Source organism: Pongo pygmaeus, chromosome 5 (genome assembly GCF_028885625.2).
Source record: "Pongo pygmaeus isolate AG05252 chromosome 5, NHGRI_mPonPyg2-v2.0_pri, whole genome shotgun sequence".
NCBI classification, from domain to species: domain Eukaryota; kingdom Metazoa; phylum Chordata; class Mammalia; order Primates; family Hominidae; genus Pongo; species Pongo pygmaeus.
This window is the reverse complement of record NC_072378.2, coordinates 85170001-85185003: the sequence shown is the minus strand read 5'-3', so window position 1 is coordinate 85185003 and position 15003 is coordinate 85170001. Positions and strand designations below refer to the sequence as shown.

The 15003-nt window shown below is 39.5% G+C and overlaps 1 protein-coding gene across 8 annotated transcripts in view; it reads left to right on the top strand.

Moving 5' to 3' along the window:
- SYNCRIP (synaptotagmin binding cytoplasmic RNA interacting protein) overlaps nt 1–15003 on the top strand; it is a 35988-nt gene that overhangs the window by 11217 nt on the left and 9768 nt on the right. For all 8 annotated transcript variants that reach the window (XM_063666390.1, XM_063666389.1, XM_054492885.2 and 5 more), the window contains 4 exons: nt 8993–9128; nt 10430–10635; nt 13717–13866; nt 14195–14316. In XM_063666390.1, coding sequence (XP_063522460.1) covers nt 8993–9128; nt 10430–10635; nt 13717–13866; nt 14195–14316 — 614 coding nt within the window. The remainder of the gene's footprint in view (nt 1–8992; nt 9129–10429; nt 10636–13716; nt 13867–14194; nt 14317–15003) is intronic.

The window sequence follows — 15003 nt, the reverse complement described above, 5'->3', positions numbered from 1 at the left end:
GCCCACCACCATGCCCAGCTAATTTTTTAAATATTTTTTTAGTAGAGACAGCTTTCACCTTGTTAGCCACGATGGTCTCAATTTCCTGACCTTGTGATCCACGTGCCTTGGCTTCCCAAAGTGTTGGGATTACAGCTGTGAGCCACCGTGCCCGGCCTTAAGTAAACGGTTTTAATTATTACTATTATTTTTGGAGACAGGGTGTCACTCTGTTGCCCTTGCTGGAGTGCAGTGTCATGATCAAAGCTCACTAACCTTGAACTCCCGGGCTTATGTGATTCTCCTGCCTCAGCTTTCTAAGCAGCTAGGACTATGAGGACACCACCTTGCTAGGCTAATTTTTAAACTTGTAGAGGTGGTGTCTCACTATGTTGTCCAGGCTAGTCTTGAACTCTTGGCCTCAAGCAGTCTTAACTGCCTTGGCTTCCCAAATTGCTGGGATTATAGGCATGAGCCACTGTGCCTGGCCATTGTTTGCTTTTTTTAAAAGGATGCTCTACTGTGGGTAGGATCTGGTGGATTTGCTTTAGCGCAACAAAGAACTAGATTTTAGAGAAAGTGACGTAATTGGAACATTCTAGAGAAATTACAAATCTCAATTTTTTTTGGATGTTTTTTGCCACTTTGTATTCATTTGCAGACATGAATACCCCTTTCCTAAGTATGTTCCTCAAGGGCACATACTTTGGAAACTGTCTCTACTGTGTCACATTTTGAGATTCTACTTGTTACAGTTCTATCCAAAGTGAATTTTTAATTGAAGTGTCATTCTAGTTATATATAACTAAATGTTGGGAAAGTGCCTCGTGCCTCCTTTGCATTATTTATAGATCAGACAAGGTTGAAGCACCTTTGTTTCTCTTTTGAGTGTCTGGAGGAATACCTTAGGTTGAAATAGTTTTAGGTATTTGGCATTGTCTTTTAATACTGATACAGCAATGATTAGTTTCTGTAGGTTAAATAGTACTGTAGACTTTTTATTTGTATGTGGACTTACAAAAATGGGTTAATTGATGTTAACAGTTGAAGAGGCATGAAGTTAATTAAAAGCAACTGCAAGTTTCTTAAATGACCCTGATTCTAGCCAACATCTACCTTTATTTTGGGGAATGAAAAAAATTCATTTGTAAATGATGATTAGCTAGGGAAGCATGATCTAAACTTGTGAAAAGGTGATTAATAGCTACTACTTGAGTGCTTGTTAAGGGACAGGAGCTTTGCTAGATGCTACATTATTACCTTTAAATTCAGCCTCAACAACCCTTTCTGCCAGGTAGTAGAAAGAAATAGACTTGCCTGAGGCCATACAGCTAAATATCCCAGCCCTAGTTTGATGCCGGGTTTCTTTAGCTGAGGTCCCTATTGTTAGACATAACAATTTAAGCCAGCTGTACAAGTTACGTCACCAGGTAGCCTGATAACTTTAAATTATGTAGTGGTTTAGGTAGTGTTAAAAGAGTTAAGGAAGTAGGTCCTATCTGTTGCCAAAATATTTTGGCATCTAACACTTTTTATCTTCGCTGCTACTACCCTAGTTAGTTTAAGGTACCATTTGTACCATTCAGACTACTGAAGAAACTTAGCTAGTCTCACTGCCTTCTGTTGCCCTTTATATTTGGCAACATCAATTAGATCACAGCATTCCTATGCTGAAAAATGACTTACAGACAAGGCCCTATCCAGACAAGTTTCTTCTTACCTCTTTCCCCACTCTTCCTTTTAATTACCCTTTTAGCCATGCTTTGCCTTCTTTAAGCCATGACCTTTTTTTTTTTTGAGACACAGTCACGCTTTGTCACCCAGGCTGGAGGGCAGCGGTGCGATCACAGCTCACTGCAACCTCTGCCTCCTGGGTTCAAGCAGTTCTGCCTCAGCCACCACTCGAGTAGCTGGGATTACAGGTGTGTGCCACCATGCCTGGCTAATTTTTGTATTTTTAGGAGAGATGGCGTTTTGCCATGGTGGCCAGGCTGATCTCGAACTCCTGAGCTCAAGTGATTTGCCCGCCTCAGCCTCCCAAAGTATTGGGATTACAGGCGTGAGCCACCGTGCCCAGCCAAGCCATGGCCATTATCAGTTTAAGGCTGCCTTCTGCTGTTCTGCTTTCGTAGGGGTTGAAAGCAGCCCATTTATGACTGATACTTTCTTTTCGGGTAAGGTGACATTGAGCACCTTACCACCCAATTGCCCCCATGACAGTATTCTAAGAATGATAAAATAGATTTTGCTTGGATGAGCTTGTAATTATTTTTTGACTTTGTAAATTATTTACATGTCTTTTCCCATTAGAATATATATATATTTTTCCTTTCTCCCTAACATTTAGAATTGTGCCCCATTATGTAGTAGGTGTTGGATAACTAACCTGACTAGCTGACCAGTGCTCTCTAATATTCTTATGTAACTCATGGACCATTTGCTGTTTTAATAGTCTCCATTTACAATTCTGTGCTACTTGCTGCCCTGTGATTAAGGTAAATTAATAGGTGATGATGCTTTCTTCCCTTACCTACCCAGGGGATGTTTGGAAATAGACATGTTGATTTAAATACCATGAAGAAGGACAGGCAGGTGTGTTTATGTATTTGTGTGGTATGTTGCTGGAATTGGAGCCCAAGGCTAGTGATGCTGCAATTCCATGACAGTCTTAACGGAAATATCCTGATGAAATGCTAATAATGTCTATGTACAAGCATTGGAATAGATGAAATCTGTTTGCATGTTACAAGTTTTTTTGTTTGTTTGTTCTTGAGATGGAGTCTCGCTCTGTTGCCCAGGCTGGAGTGCAGTGGCACGATCTCAGCTCATTGCAAGCTCCACCTCCTGGGTTCATGCCATTCTCCTGCCTCAGCCTCCCGGGTAGCTGGGACTACAGGTGCCTGCCACCACGCCCGGCTAATTTTTTTGTATTTTTAGTAGAGACAGGGTTTCACCGTGTTAGCCAGGATGGTCTCGATCTCCTGACCTCGTGATCCGCCCGTCTCAGCCTCCCAAAGTGCTGGGATTACAGGCGTGAGCCACTGTGCCCGGCCCACAAGTTATTTTAATAGCTCTGATGGTTTTAGTCACCAGATTGGTTATATATACTGTCATGATGTGTATATAGCTTTTTTTTTTTTTTTTTTTGAGACAAATCCTCACTCTCAACAAGGCTGGAGCGCAGTGGCGCTATCTAAGCTCACTGCAACCTCTGCCTCCCGTGTTCAAGAGATTCTCCTGCCTCGGCTTCCTGAGTAGCTGGGACTACAGGAGCCTGCCACCATGCCCGGCTAATTTTGTTTTGTTTTGATATGAATCTGGCCCTGTTGCCCAGGCTGGAGTGCAGTGGCACGATCTTGGCTCACTGCAGCCTCTGCCTCTCAGGTTCAAGCGATTCTTCTGCCTCAGCCTCCCGAGTAGCTGGGACTACAGGTGAGCACCACCACGCCTGGCTAATTTTTGTGTTATTAGTAGAGATGGGGTATCACCATATTGGCCAGGCTGGTATCAAACTCCTGACCTCATGATCCGCCCGCCTCAGCCTCCCAAAATGCTGGGATTACAGGCATGAGCCACCACACCTGGCCCCTTTTTTTTATTTTTTTTTTATTTTTCGTATATTGACCAGGCTGGTCTCAAACTCCAAACCTTCAGTGATCTATTTGCCTCGGCCTCATGTACAGCCATTTTGATGAATGTAGTTGACAAGGTAGGTTCAGAGATATTTTTAATAATTAGCAGATAGCGTGTTTAGCATGAAAACTTTTACTGCAGATATACAGGTTCTTAGAGAGTTTATAGAACATGAAAGATTACTGTTACAGTGGAATCCAATGGTGCAAAGCGTAAAGGAAGGATGAAGGGAGACTGGATTAGGGTTGGCGGAGAAGGCTTTGCAATAAAGAGGTTTGAGCAGCACGGTGAAGAAAACAGGTGAATCTAGCTGAAGCAGTGTTTTGTGGAAATAAAACTTGTAATAAAGTCAGTGCCAGGAGTTAGTTCATACTGGGCTAAGCTGCATAGCACCCCTCACCTGCTCTTTGAGCCCTGATATGGGTAGCGTGTTGTATGTGGCTGAATAATGAAGATTATTTGAATAAAGACAACAAAGGCCAGGAGGAGGGTGGCAGCAATAGAAAGGAGAAAGATCGGAGATTTTGGAAAGAGAAATGAAAGGTCATAGTGGTATGCTGTAGGTCGTATTCTAGTTTTTATCAACAATTGAAAGTGTAGTTGGACTGTTCATGATATGTTTGGTAACTTGAATCTCCATGCAGTGATAAATGCCTTGGATGATGGTCAGGATCTGAAAAATTTTGATAGCCTGAGAAAGAAAGTTTATATCTATCAAGATGGAATTGACTAAAGTCAAGTATTGACACTAGTTTAACAGGCTGTGGTGTCAGTAATGTGTGGTTGCCAAATAAGCTAGGGTGACACAGACAATATGTAAGTGATGTGTCTAGAAGTGGAAAATTAGTAATAAGCGCCAGTTTATTCTAGACTCCTGTTTCAGTCTGCATTTACAGTATTGTGTTAGAATGTCACTCTTCAGTGACACTTGTCAGTATTTCTTGGGGGTACTTTAGTTTGCCATTATCAGGGAAGCAATGATTAGCCAAGCATAGAGAACAACTAAGTCATGTGCTTGTGTGCCAGGTATATGAAATGCTGTCATTTGGGGGAAAGAAATAGGTTTATTTAAGGAAGTAGATTTTGTCTCATTATAAAGAAGACTTTATAATTAAGAAATCTTTAGGCTGGGTGCAGTAGATCATGCCTGTAATCCCAGCATTTTGGGAGGCTGAGGCGGGCAGATCACCTGAGGTCAGGAGTTTGAGACCAGCCTGGCCAACGTGGTGAAAACCCGTCTCTACTAAAAATACAAAAATTAGCCGGGTGTGGTGGCGCACGCCTGTGGTCCCAGCTACTAGGGAGGCTGAGGCAGGAGAATCACTTGAATCTGGGAGGTGGAGGTTGCAGTGAGCTGAGATCGCATCACTGCACTCCATCCTGGGTGTCAGAGTGAGACTCGGTCTCAAAAAAGAAAAAAAAACAAAAAAACAAAAAAAATCTTCAATGTGGATGGCTTTGGAGGTAGTGGCTTTGCTGAGAAGAGTTAGGACTAAGCAGCCTCTTCTGGATCAGATTCCAAATTTGACATTGCTGAATTTCTGGGAATTTGGTGACTATGAGGGAAGGACTTAAAAGTGACTTAAAATTTTGAGACTTGATGACAGGAATGTTCCAGACTGTACTACTGTTTTGGTGTTCTTAAAAACTGAAACCTCACATTGATTAATGATCATAATTAATCTTCATTTTCTATTTGGTTCATTTCACTATGGTACTGAGCTTGAAAGCTAGATTTTTACAACTAACTTAAGATTCAGGGCCAACCTTTCTAGAGTAGGAAAGAAGACTTTTTTATGTGTGTGCTCGTTTTTTTATACCACTGTAGTGTCCTGATACACTTACCTCTTGAGTTAGGGTTTACTAGTATTAAATTAGAATCCCTTATTCACATTTGTTTTTTGTATTACCCCATTCACTGTGTAACTCACTGTTACCCATCTTGCTGGGATAAGTGTTTTGTTTTTGTTTTTGTTTTTTTTTTAGGTGATAGAGTGGCATTAGCATAAGAAAGGTTAAGCAATTCAAATATACGTACAAAAAAGGCATGCGTAATCCATAGATGGGGTGTTGCTTCCGGAAATGTTAATTTCTAGGTACTACTTTTGTTATAGTTGGGCAGTATACACAGAGTCTCCTTACTTTGTTCGTTTAGTGACTTATTTTCATTGGAGAGCTAGTTTACTCTCTGTTACCTGTAATACAATTGTTCCAAGTTTTTGTTTTTTTTTTTTTTTTGTAGAGATGGAGTCTTGCTCTGTTGCCCAGGCTGGAGTGCAGTGGTGCGATCTCGGCTCACTGCAACCCCTGCCACCCAGTTTCAAGTGATTCTCCTGCCTCAGCCTCCTGAAGCTGGGATTACAGGTGCCTGCCACCACTCCTGGCTAATTTCTTTTGTGTTTTAGTAGAGACGGGGTTTCACTGTGTTGCCCAGGCTGGTCTCGAACTCCTGAGCTTAGGCAATTCGCCCGCCTCAGCCTCCCAAAATGTTAGGAGTACAGGCATGAGCCACCGCGCCTGGCCCAAGATTTTAATTGAAAAAATGTGGGTAGAGAGGAATCAGCAGTTTGTTTTATAAATCCTGCTAAATCTTTGTGTTAGTCATGTTCAGAGACCACATCCATCCTTTGTACTTTCTACCTATCATGCCTTGGCTAACTTGATTAGCATCAGGGCTAGTGATGATGGGTAGGAAGGAAAAAAATGGTCTTTCAGTAGATAATAATGGAAACAGTCATTAATAATTTGAAGCAGCATTGTTAATATTGATGGTTAATGGAAGTGTTGCCTATGTTACAGATTAGCTGTCTTCTCTATATTTCTTTGATTATTGTTGCCTTGATGGAATGTTTCCATTCTCTGTTGTCTTGCCTTTGCCGCCTAGATTTCTTACAAGGATTTTGGTTCCTCTCAATGGTGTATTTTCTTGGTAGAACTAAGAATTCAAGTTTTTGTTAGAAGTTTTTTTAGAATTAGGTATTTTCTTATAGTTAATAGCTCCTGTTTTGAGAACATTGGAAAATACCAGTTCCCCTCCTCATTATACCAAAATCTGTCACCCCCAAAATCACTCCTGTTTTTGCCTTTACATACTTAGTATTTCTTTCTACCTTTTTCTGGTATTTTAATTGTTTTTGTTAATTACTAGAATTACTGATTGCATGACCAATTTGAAAACCACTGATTGGTTGCTAAGGCTGGCTGCTTGATGCTAGATTATAAGAATCCAGGAAGTGTACATAAAGTAATTTATTGTGTTCTTACTTTAATTTTACTTGTAAAATAAGGCATTATAATCTACTTGTCCATAATTCTGTGCAATGATGGATTCAGCCATAACTCTGCTACATTCAGGTAACATGTTTCTGCTGTTAAAAGATTATTAGTCTGATAGAAGAGAAAGACATGAATGCTATATGAGAAAACAAAGTATATGGCAGGAGTTTTTAACCTCAGCACTGCTGATCTTTTAGACTAGATAATTCTTTGTGACAGGCTGTCTTCTGAATTGTAAGATGTTTATCAGCATTCTTCTGTCTACCCAGTAGATACCAGCAGCAAGTCCCCACTTTCCAAGTTGTGACAATCAAGAATGTCAGATGACTTCTGGGGGGCAAAATCACTCCTGTTGAGAACTGTTGGTCTGTGTTAACATGGAGGAGTATTTTGTTGACCCTTTTAGTATTTATGTATTGAAGTATTGGGTGGTTGAACTCAATTTACAGGTATCCAGAGGAGCTTGTATGGTAGAAGTTTCAGGGAAGGAAGGCAATTTCTTCAGAGCCATAGGAGTATAAAAATTGCATGTGGCCCGGCATGGTGGGTCACACCTGTAATCCCAGCACTTTGGGAGGCCGAGGCAAGTGGATCACAAGATCAGGAGTTCGAGACCAGCCTGGCTAACATGGTGAAACCCTGTCTCTACTAAAAATACAAAAAATAACCGGGCGTGGTGGCAGGCGCCTGTAATCCCAGCTACTTGGGAGGCAGAGGGAGGAGAATTGCTTGAACCCAGGAGGCGGAGGTTGCAGTGAGCCAAGATAGTGCCACTGCACTCCAGCCTGGGAGACAGAGCAAGACTCTGTCTCAGAAAAGACAAAAAAAAAACCCCTGCATGTTTAAGAGTTGATATAAAAAGGTATTTGAGAGAGAGAAGAGAAGTAGCAGGAGTCATCTTTTTATTTTTTTTTAATGTTGTGCCTCTGGCATAAATGTAGAGAAATAGAAATAAACCTGGGAATCAGGATGGCCACGCACTTGAATAGCCTGTACAGAATAGTGGGGTAGAAAGCAATAAAGTTTTCTGAACTGGAGGTATGGTATTTGAACTTTATTAAATTTTGATTATCTGGTGATGGAGAAAGGGACAGGGAGGACTCAACTTTCTGAATTACATGTTTTCTTCTGTTAATACCTGGTGTACCTAGCAAGAATGGGCATGATAGAAGAATGGTTTCTTTTGCTGTAAGGTAGTTCTGTAAAGTTGTATGGAAATTGATGTTGGTTCTTTAGTTTGTGTAGCTCCACATGTAGAATAGATTTTGAGGTTAGGTGTGGGAAGATTAATCAATAATTATTGCCGCTGCTCCCGCCATTATTAGTAACATAAATTTTGAGGTGTGGTTTTAACTAACCCATATAATCCACTTTTCTAGATTACTTGGATACTTTGCACTTGGGTTTGTAAATAATACTAATTGGTAGATTTGTCACTTTGACACATTGCTTTTTGCCTCTGCTTTATGATAATGTGGGATATGGTTACTTGAAAATTAAATTTACTTTTTACTGTACTTTTAAAGTTGTTTCTGTACATTTTTGCTGTGACCAATCTACTTTTCTTTTTCCTTCATAATTTGTTATATGCATAATGAAAATGAAATGGGGAAAAAGTACAGTTGGATTCAGAAATAAAAGCTGTTTTTTTAGACTTAAATATTTGAAGCCTGAAATTTCTTATTGCAACTTTTGATAAGAGGAAGGAAAGATGGAAAAATAGATTTAGGTGCTGGTTAACAGAAAGGCAGAGATCTTGCTGATCTTGGGATCAGTTTTCCTTGTATGAGAATAACTGGTTGATGGGATGAACTTAAGTAAAAGTTAAGTTTTTGAGGAACTGGCACTTCTTGTTTTTAAGCTGCTGCAGATCTGATTTCTAATTAATCAAGTAAAGGATTTAATAACCTTTTATTTGCATTAAATTGGTTCATAAACTTGTCCATTGGGTCTTATTAATATAATCTGTTCCTCATAATTCCCTTGTATGGGAATTAAGGTAAACTACTTTTTAAAGGATGATTTGCTCTTGTGTATCTTTTATAATTAACTCTTCTAGTTGTATAAATAATTTAAAAACATGATGCACTTTTTCCCCTTTCAGTATAATAATCATGAAATTCGTTCTGGAAAACACATTGGTGTCTGCATCTCAGTTGCCAACAATAGGCTTTTTGTGGGCTCTATTCCTAAGAGTAAAACCAAGGAACAGATTCTTGAAGAATTTAGCAAAGTAACAGGTAAGTTGGATTTATTTGGAATGAGGTGCAGCTTTTAATAATGAAGATAATAGCATATTTCTGTGTGTCATGCATTGTTCTAAATACATTTATTGACTCATCGAATCCTCACTACAACTTTTGAAGTGTAGGTAACCCCATATTTCAGATAAGAAAAACAGGTATTCAGGGATTTGGGAAATAACTTGCCAAACGTTGTACAAGTTAGTAGGGAATACAGCTAGGATTTGAATTCATTCTGCAAAATCATTGTTCTTCCTATGTTTTGGAAGATTGTATTTCTTTGTGTGTTCTTTCTCTAGGTGTTAGTTGATGTTATTAGTAGAATTGTATGAATAATGATTTGATGTTCTTGAAATTACAGGAATAGTAAGTATTGCTATAGAAGAGTTTTTTTTTTTTTTTTTTTGGAGACAGTCTTGCTTTGTTGCCCAGGCTGGAGTGTGGTGGTGTGATCTTGGCTCCCTGCAGCCTCTACCTCCCAGATTCAAGCGATTCTCTTGCCTCAGCCTCCTAAGTAGCTGGGATTACAGGCGCACACCACCACACCTGGCTAATTTTTGCGTTTTTTGTAGAGATGGGGTTTCACCATATTGGCCAGGCTGGTCTTGTACTCCTGACCTCAAGGGATCTGCTTGCCTCGGCCTCCCAGAGTGTTGCGATTACAGGCATGAGCCACCGCGCCTGGCCCATAAACAGAGTTTATATATTGTCAACATGGTAAAAAAAATTTTTGAACTGTAGAATGTCTTTTCTAACAACTTTTAAATGACAGATTTCTTTTAGAAAATATTTTGGTCTGCCAACAGTGTCTAACAAATTATCGGCCTGTTATCAACCTTCAGGACATTGGAAATTTTTATGCAGTACTTATAACTTCTATTTTATTTGAAATAAAGCCATTGATATCTACGGCCAGAAAAGTGCCATTAAAAAGAATTTTAGTGTTTGCATAATAAGAAAAATAGCCATATTTGATCTATACTACCATTTTCTTACAACAATTATACGAAAATTTTTATCTGCCTCTCTGATTTAATTAGTGAAAGCAAAAATAGTCCTTACGTCTAATTAAAAAGAGCACATGTTCTTTTTGGAGATTTCTGTGTTGAAAAACTCGGAAACAGATTAGGAAAATAATCTGGACCTAGTTTTTGATAGTCTTTTATAAAGATGTCTAGTGAAGGAAAGAGATGATTTTTCATTTTGATATTTAAGTAGTATCTTAGATAAATCCTTTGATCTACTTGTATTTGCTAGTTATTTCATCTAATTTTCCTGGAATGGTTGCTTACTTGCAGAGGGTCTTACAGACGTCATTTTATACCACCAACCGGATGACAAGAAAAAAAACAGAGGCTTTTGCTTTCTTGAATATGAAGATCACAAAACAGCTGCCCAGGCAAGGCGTAGGTTAATGAGTGGTAAAGTCAAGGTCTGGGGGAATGTTGGAACTGTTGAATGGGCTGATCCTATAGAAGATCCTGATCCTGAGGTTATGGCAAAGGTAATGATAGTCAAGTTAAAAATATTTTTTGAGGGATTAATGGGAGAAGGGCCGGGGGGTGAGGGGGAAACATAAAATGAGCAGTATACATTTTTTTATTTTTTGAGACAAGAGTCTCACTCCTGTTTCCCATGTTTCCCAGGCTGGAGTGCCTTGGTGCCATCTCAGTTCACTGCAGCCTCCGCCTCCCGGGTTCAAGTGATTCTCCTGCCTCCCAAGTAGCTGGAATTACAGGCTCCCGCCACCACACCTGGCTAATTTTTGTGTTTTTTTTAGTAGAGCTGGGGTTTCACCATGTTGGTCAGACTGGTCTCGAACTCCTGACCTCGGGATCCACCTACCTCGGCCTCCCAAAGTGCTGGGATTACAGGCGTGAGGCTATTGCATCTGGCCCTGTGCACGTTTTTTTTTTAAACCATATTTTTAGAGTTGGGAGAAATGTTCTTTACTATGGGACTAGGCAGTGCACACTGGAAATACCATGTGCCTGCAAAGTGAAAATAGAAATTGATTCGTGGATACTTAGCCATAATTGTATAGCCATCACAATCTTATAATGAAGTAGTCTACATGCTGTAGACAGTTGACTTCCATTTTGTGTGTTTTTTAAGAGCAATTTGAGTTTTTGAGAATGGCACCATTAGTTTACATGGTTTTGGGGTTAAAAGTCTTACTACTAAAAACAGTAAATTATACTGGCCCCAGCAGAGCTGCTTGCAGTTACATTTAGCCATTATTAAGTGTCCTGACTTCAGCAGTCAGTGGAGGCATTGTATAAGAATAAACATCCCTTGAGTCAACACTTTATTACACAGTGGTGCAGTAATTTGCAGTTACTTGTTCTATCCTTTGTTCTCTCTTTTTTTTTTTTTTTTTTTAAGTGACAGGGTCTAGATCTGTGGCCCAGGGCTAGAGTTCAGGGGCATGATCATAGCTGACTGTAGCCCCAGGCTCGAGATCTTCTCACCTCAGCCTCCCGAGTAGCTAAAACTACAGGGGTGTGTACCACCACACCTGGCTAATTTTTTAAAAAAATTTTGTAGAGACAGAGTTAGTCTCCCTGCGCTGCCCAGGCCGGTCTTAGAATTCTCAGCCTAAAGCAATCCTGCTTCCCAAAATGCTGGGATTACAGGCATGAGCCACCATGCCCCAGTTATCCTTTGTCTTTTAAGAATTCCCACTTTATTACTTATAGGTTAGGTGTCAGACACCACTAGTTGAGTTAAATTGAGGGTAATGTGAAGTGCCAGGGAACTATGAATATTATTGAAGGATAAGTGGTCTTAGAGAACAGAAAATAGTTAGGATTCGTTTTTCCTCTGGCCTATAAAGTCTCATTGGGTTAGCACTTTAGATTAACACATTCAGATGGTATTCAAGTATTTTACGAGGAAGTGATAATGTTAGTGAAAAGGTTAAATTTTGTAATTTTACTTTGAGAAGCTTTCAGGATTGAGAGAACAGTTCGTCTTATTAATATTTTGAACAGTCCTTCCCCCTTTAAGATTTCAAAAGCAGGTTTTAATTAGTTTTGGCCACTTGTGTTAAGTGTTAAACATTCAATAACTCTCTTAGAGGGCATGGTATTTACTTTGTTAGGAAAAATTATCTTTTTTATTGCAAAATAATTACTAATTGGTAATTATTACTGATGTAGCCTGTAGTCTGCATTTTGTTTTTCATAGACTTCATTAGAGCAGTTTTAGGTTTACAGCAGAAAGCACAGAATTGCCATATGACTTCTGCCCCCTACACAGGCACAGCCTTCCTCACTACCGGTATCCTGCACTGGAATAGTACATTTGTTAAAATTGATGGACGTAGATTGATGTTAAAATTGATGGACCTAAAGTCCATATTACATGAGGTCTCACTCTAGATGTATGTTCTATGGGTTTGGAGAAATGTATAACTGTGTTTCCATCATAGTATTATACAGAATAGTTTAACTGCCCTAAAAATCCTCTGTCCTGTGCTTAGTCATCCCTCCCCATTCAACCACTGGCAGTCACTGTCTCCATAGTTTTGCCTTCTCAGAATGTTACATAGTTGGAACCATACATTATGTAACCTTTACATTGGCTTCTTTCTCTTAGTAATACATATTTAAAGTTCTTCTGTGTCATTTTGTGGCTTTTAACTAGTTTCTTTCTATCAGTTATAATATTCCTTCTGTATGTGCCGCAATTGTCCATTCTCCCATTGAAGAACATCTTGGTTTCTTCCAATTTTTGGAAAATTCTTTGTTTTTCTTTTGAGACAGAGTCTCGCTCTGTCACCCAGGCTGGAATGCAGTGGCACGATCTTGGCTTACTGCAACCTCTGCCTCCTGGGTTCAAGCATTTCTTACGCTTCAGCCTCCCGAGTAGCTGGAACCATAGGCGCATACCATCGCACCCGGCTAATTTTGGTATTTTTGTAGAGATGGGGTGTCACTATGTTGGCCAGGCTGGTCTCGAGCTCCTGACCTCAGGTGATCTGCCCGCCTCAGCCTCCCAAACTGCTGGGATTACAGGTGTGAGCCACTGCGTCTGGCAAATTTTTGGCAGTTACAAATAAAGCTGCTATTAACATCCCTGTGTAAGTTTTTGTGTGCATGTAAGTTTTCAACTCTGGGTAAATAAGGAGCAGGATTGCTGGGTCATATGGAAGTGTGCGTTTAGTTTTGTAAGAAGTCGCCAAACTGTCTTTCGAAGGGGCTATACCATTTTGCATTCCCACCAGCAATGAATGAGACTTTCTGTTGCTCTGCATTCTTATCTGCATTTATAGTGTGTTGGATTTTGGCCATTCTAATAGTTTCGACTTGCGGTTTCCGAATGGCAGATTGCATTGAGCATCTTCATGAGATTCTTGGCCATCTGTATATCTTTTTTGGCAAAGCATCTATTTCAGGTCTTTCAACATGATCCAGCAATTCTGCTCCTTGATATTTACCCAAGGAGTTGAAAACTTTTTTTTTTATATTCTGACATTCTTCTAATGGATTGTGATTTCAGTTAACTTTATAGGGTGGGGTGGTGGTATCTTAGAAATGGAACTCTTTGGAAATAATACAGGGGGGTGTTTTCTTCCCCCTAGGTAAAAGTGCTGTTTGTACGCAACCTTGCCAATACTGTAACAGAAGAGATTTTAGAAAAGGCATTTAGTCAGTTTGGGAAACTGGAACGAGTGAAGAAGTTAAAAGATTATGCATTCATTCATTTTGATGAGCGAGATGGTGCTGTCAAGGTAAATATGGTGGAATTATAGGCATCTAAATCAGACTAACAACTTCTAGTCATTTTAGAATCTCAAAATAGTTTTACAAATTGGAGGAAGCTTGGAAGTCCATGGAATCCATTCAAACTAAAACCTTTTGGTTTTAGTGACCTTGGCAGTTTTCTAAGTAAAAATGAAAAATAGTTGAAGATCTGCATCTTTAAATAAAATTATCTGACTGCCTGCATGGGGCTTTCTCTTGTCCTTCCCACATTAATGATAAATGATATTCCAACTTTAAATGAATCATAATTGTCTGAAAGTCCTATTTTTATATTGACTTATCTAATTTTTTAAGGCTATGGAAGAAATGAATGGCAAAGACTTGGAGGGAGAAAATATTGAAATTGTTTTTGCCAAGCCACCAGATCAGAAAAGGAAAGAAAGAAAAGCTCAGAGGCAAGCAGCAAAAAATCAAATGTGAGTGAAATTTGTATACTTAAAAATTGTATAAATTTCAATATTGGTAAACTAATTGGAAAATAACAGGTGTTGATCAGACTTGTTAAATGCATAACATCTCTTTAAAGAAGACTTGAACGCTTGAGAGTCATAGGGAAACACCAGTGATCTAAGAAAGTGTTTATTGAACTCTTACTATGAACCATATTTGTGAAAATATTCAGAATTGTAAATAACTGGAATTTTGGTAAATTGGCAAGGTGAAAAATCTGTCTAGCTTTTTTGTTTTGTGTTGGGTGACATAGTCTCACTTTGTGACTCAGGCTGGAGTGCAGTGGCACTCTTGGCTCACTGCAACCTCCACCTCCTGGGTTCAAGAGATTCTACTGCCTCAGTCTTCTGAGTAGCTGGATTACAGGCATGCGCCACCATGCCTGGTAATTTTTGTATTTTTTTTAGTAGAGGTGGGGTTTCGTCATGTTGGCCAGGTTGGTCTCGAACTCCTGACGTCAGGTGATCCACCCACCTCTGCCTCCCAAAGTGCTGGGATTACAGCCGTGAGCCACCACGCCTGGCCTATCTCACATATTTTCTACGTATTTTACAGAATGTTCTGAAAATGTCTTAAATATTAGCTGTCCAAATATCTTAATATATTTTGTTAAAGGGTGGAGAGTTTTTTCTCTGAGAGGTAGGAAATACTAA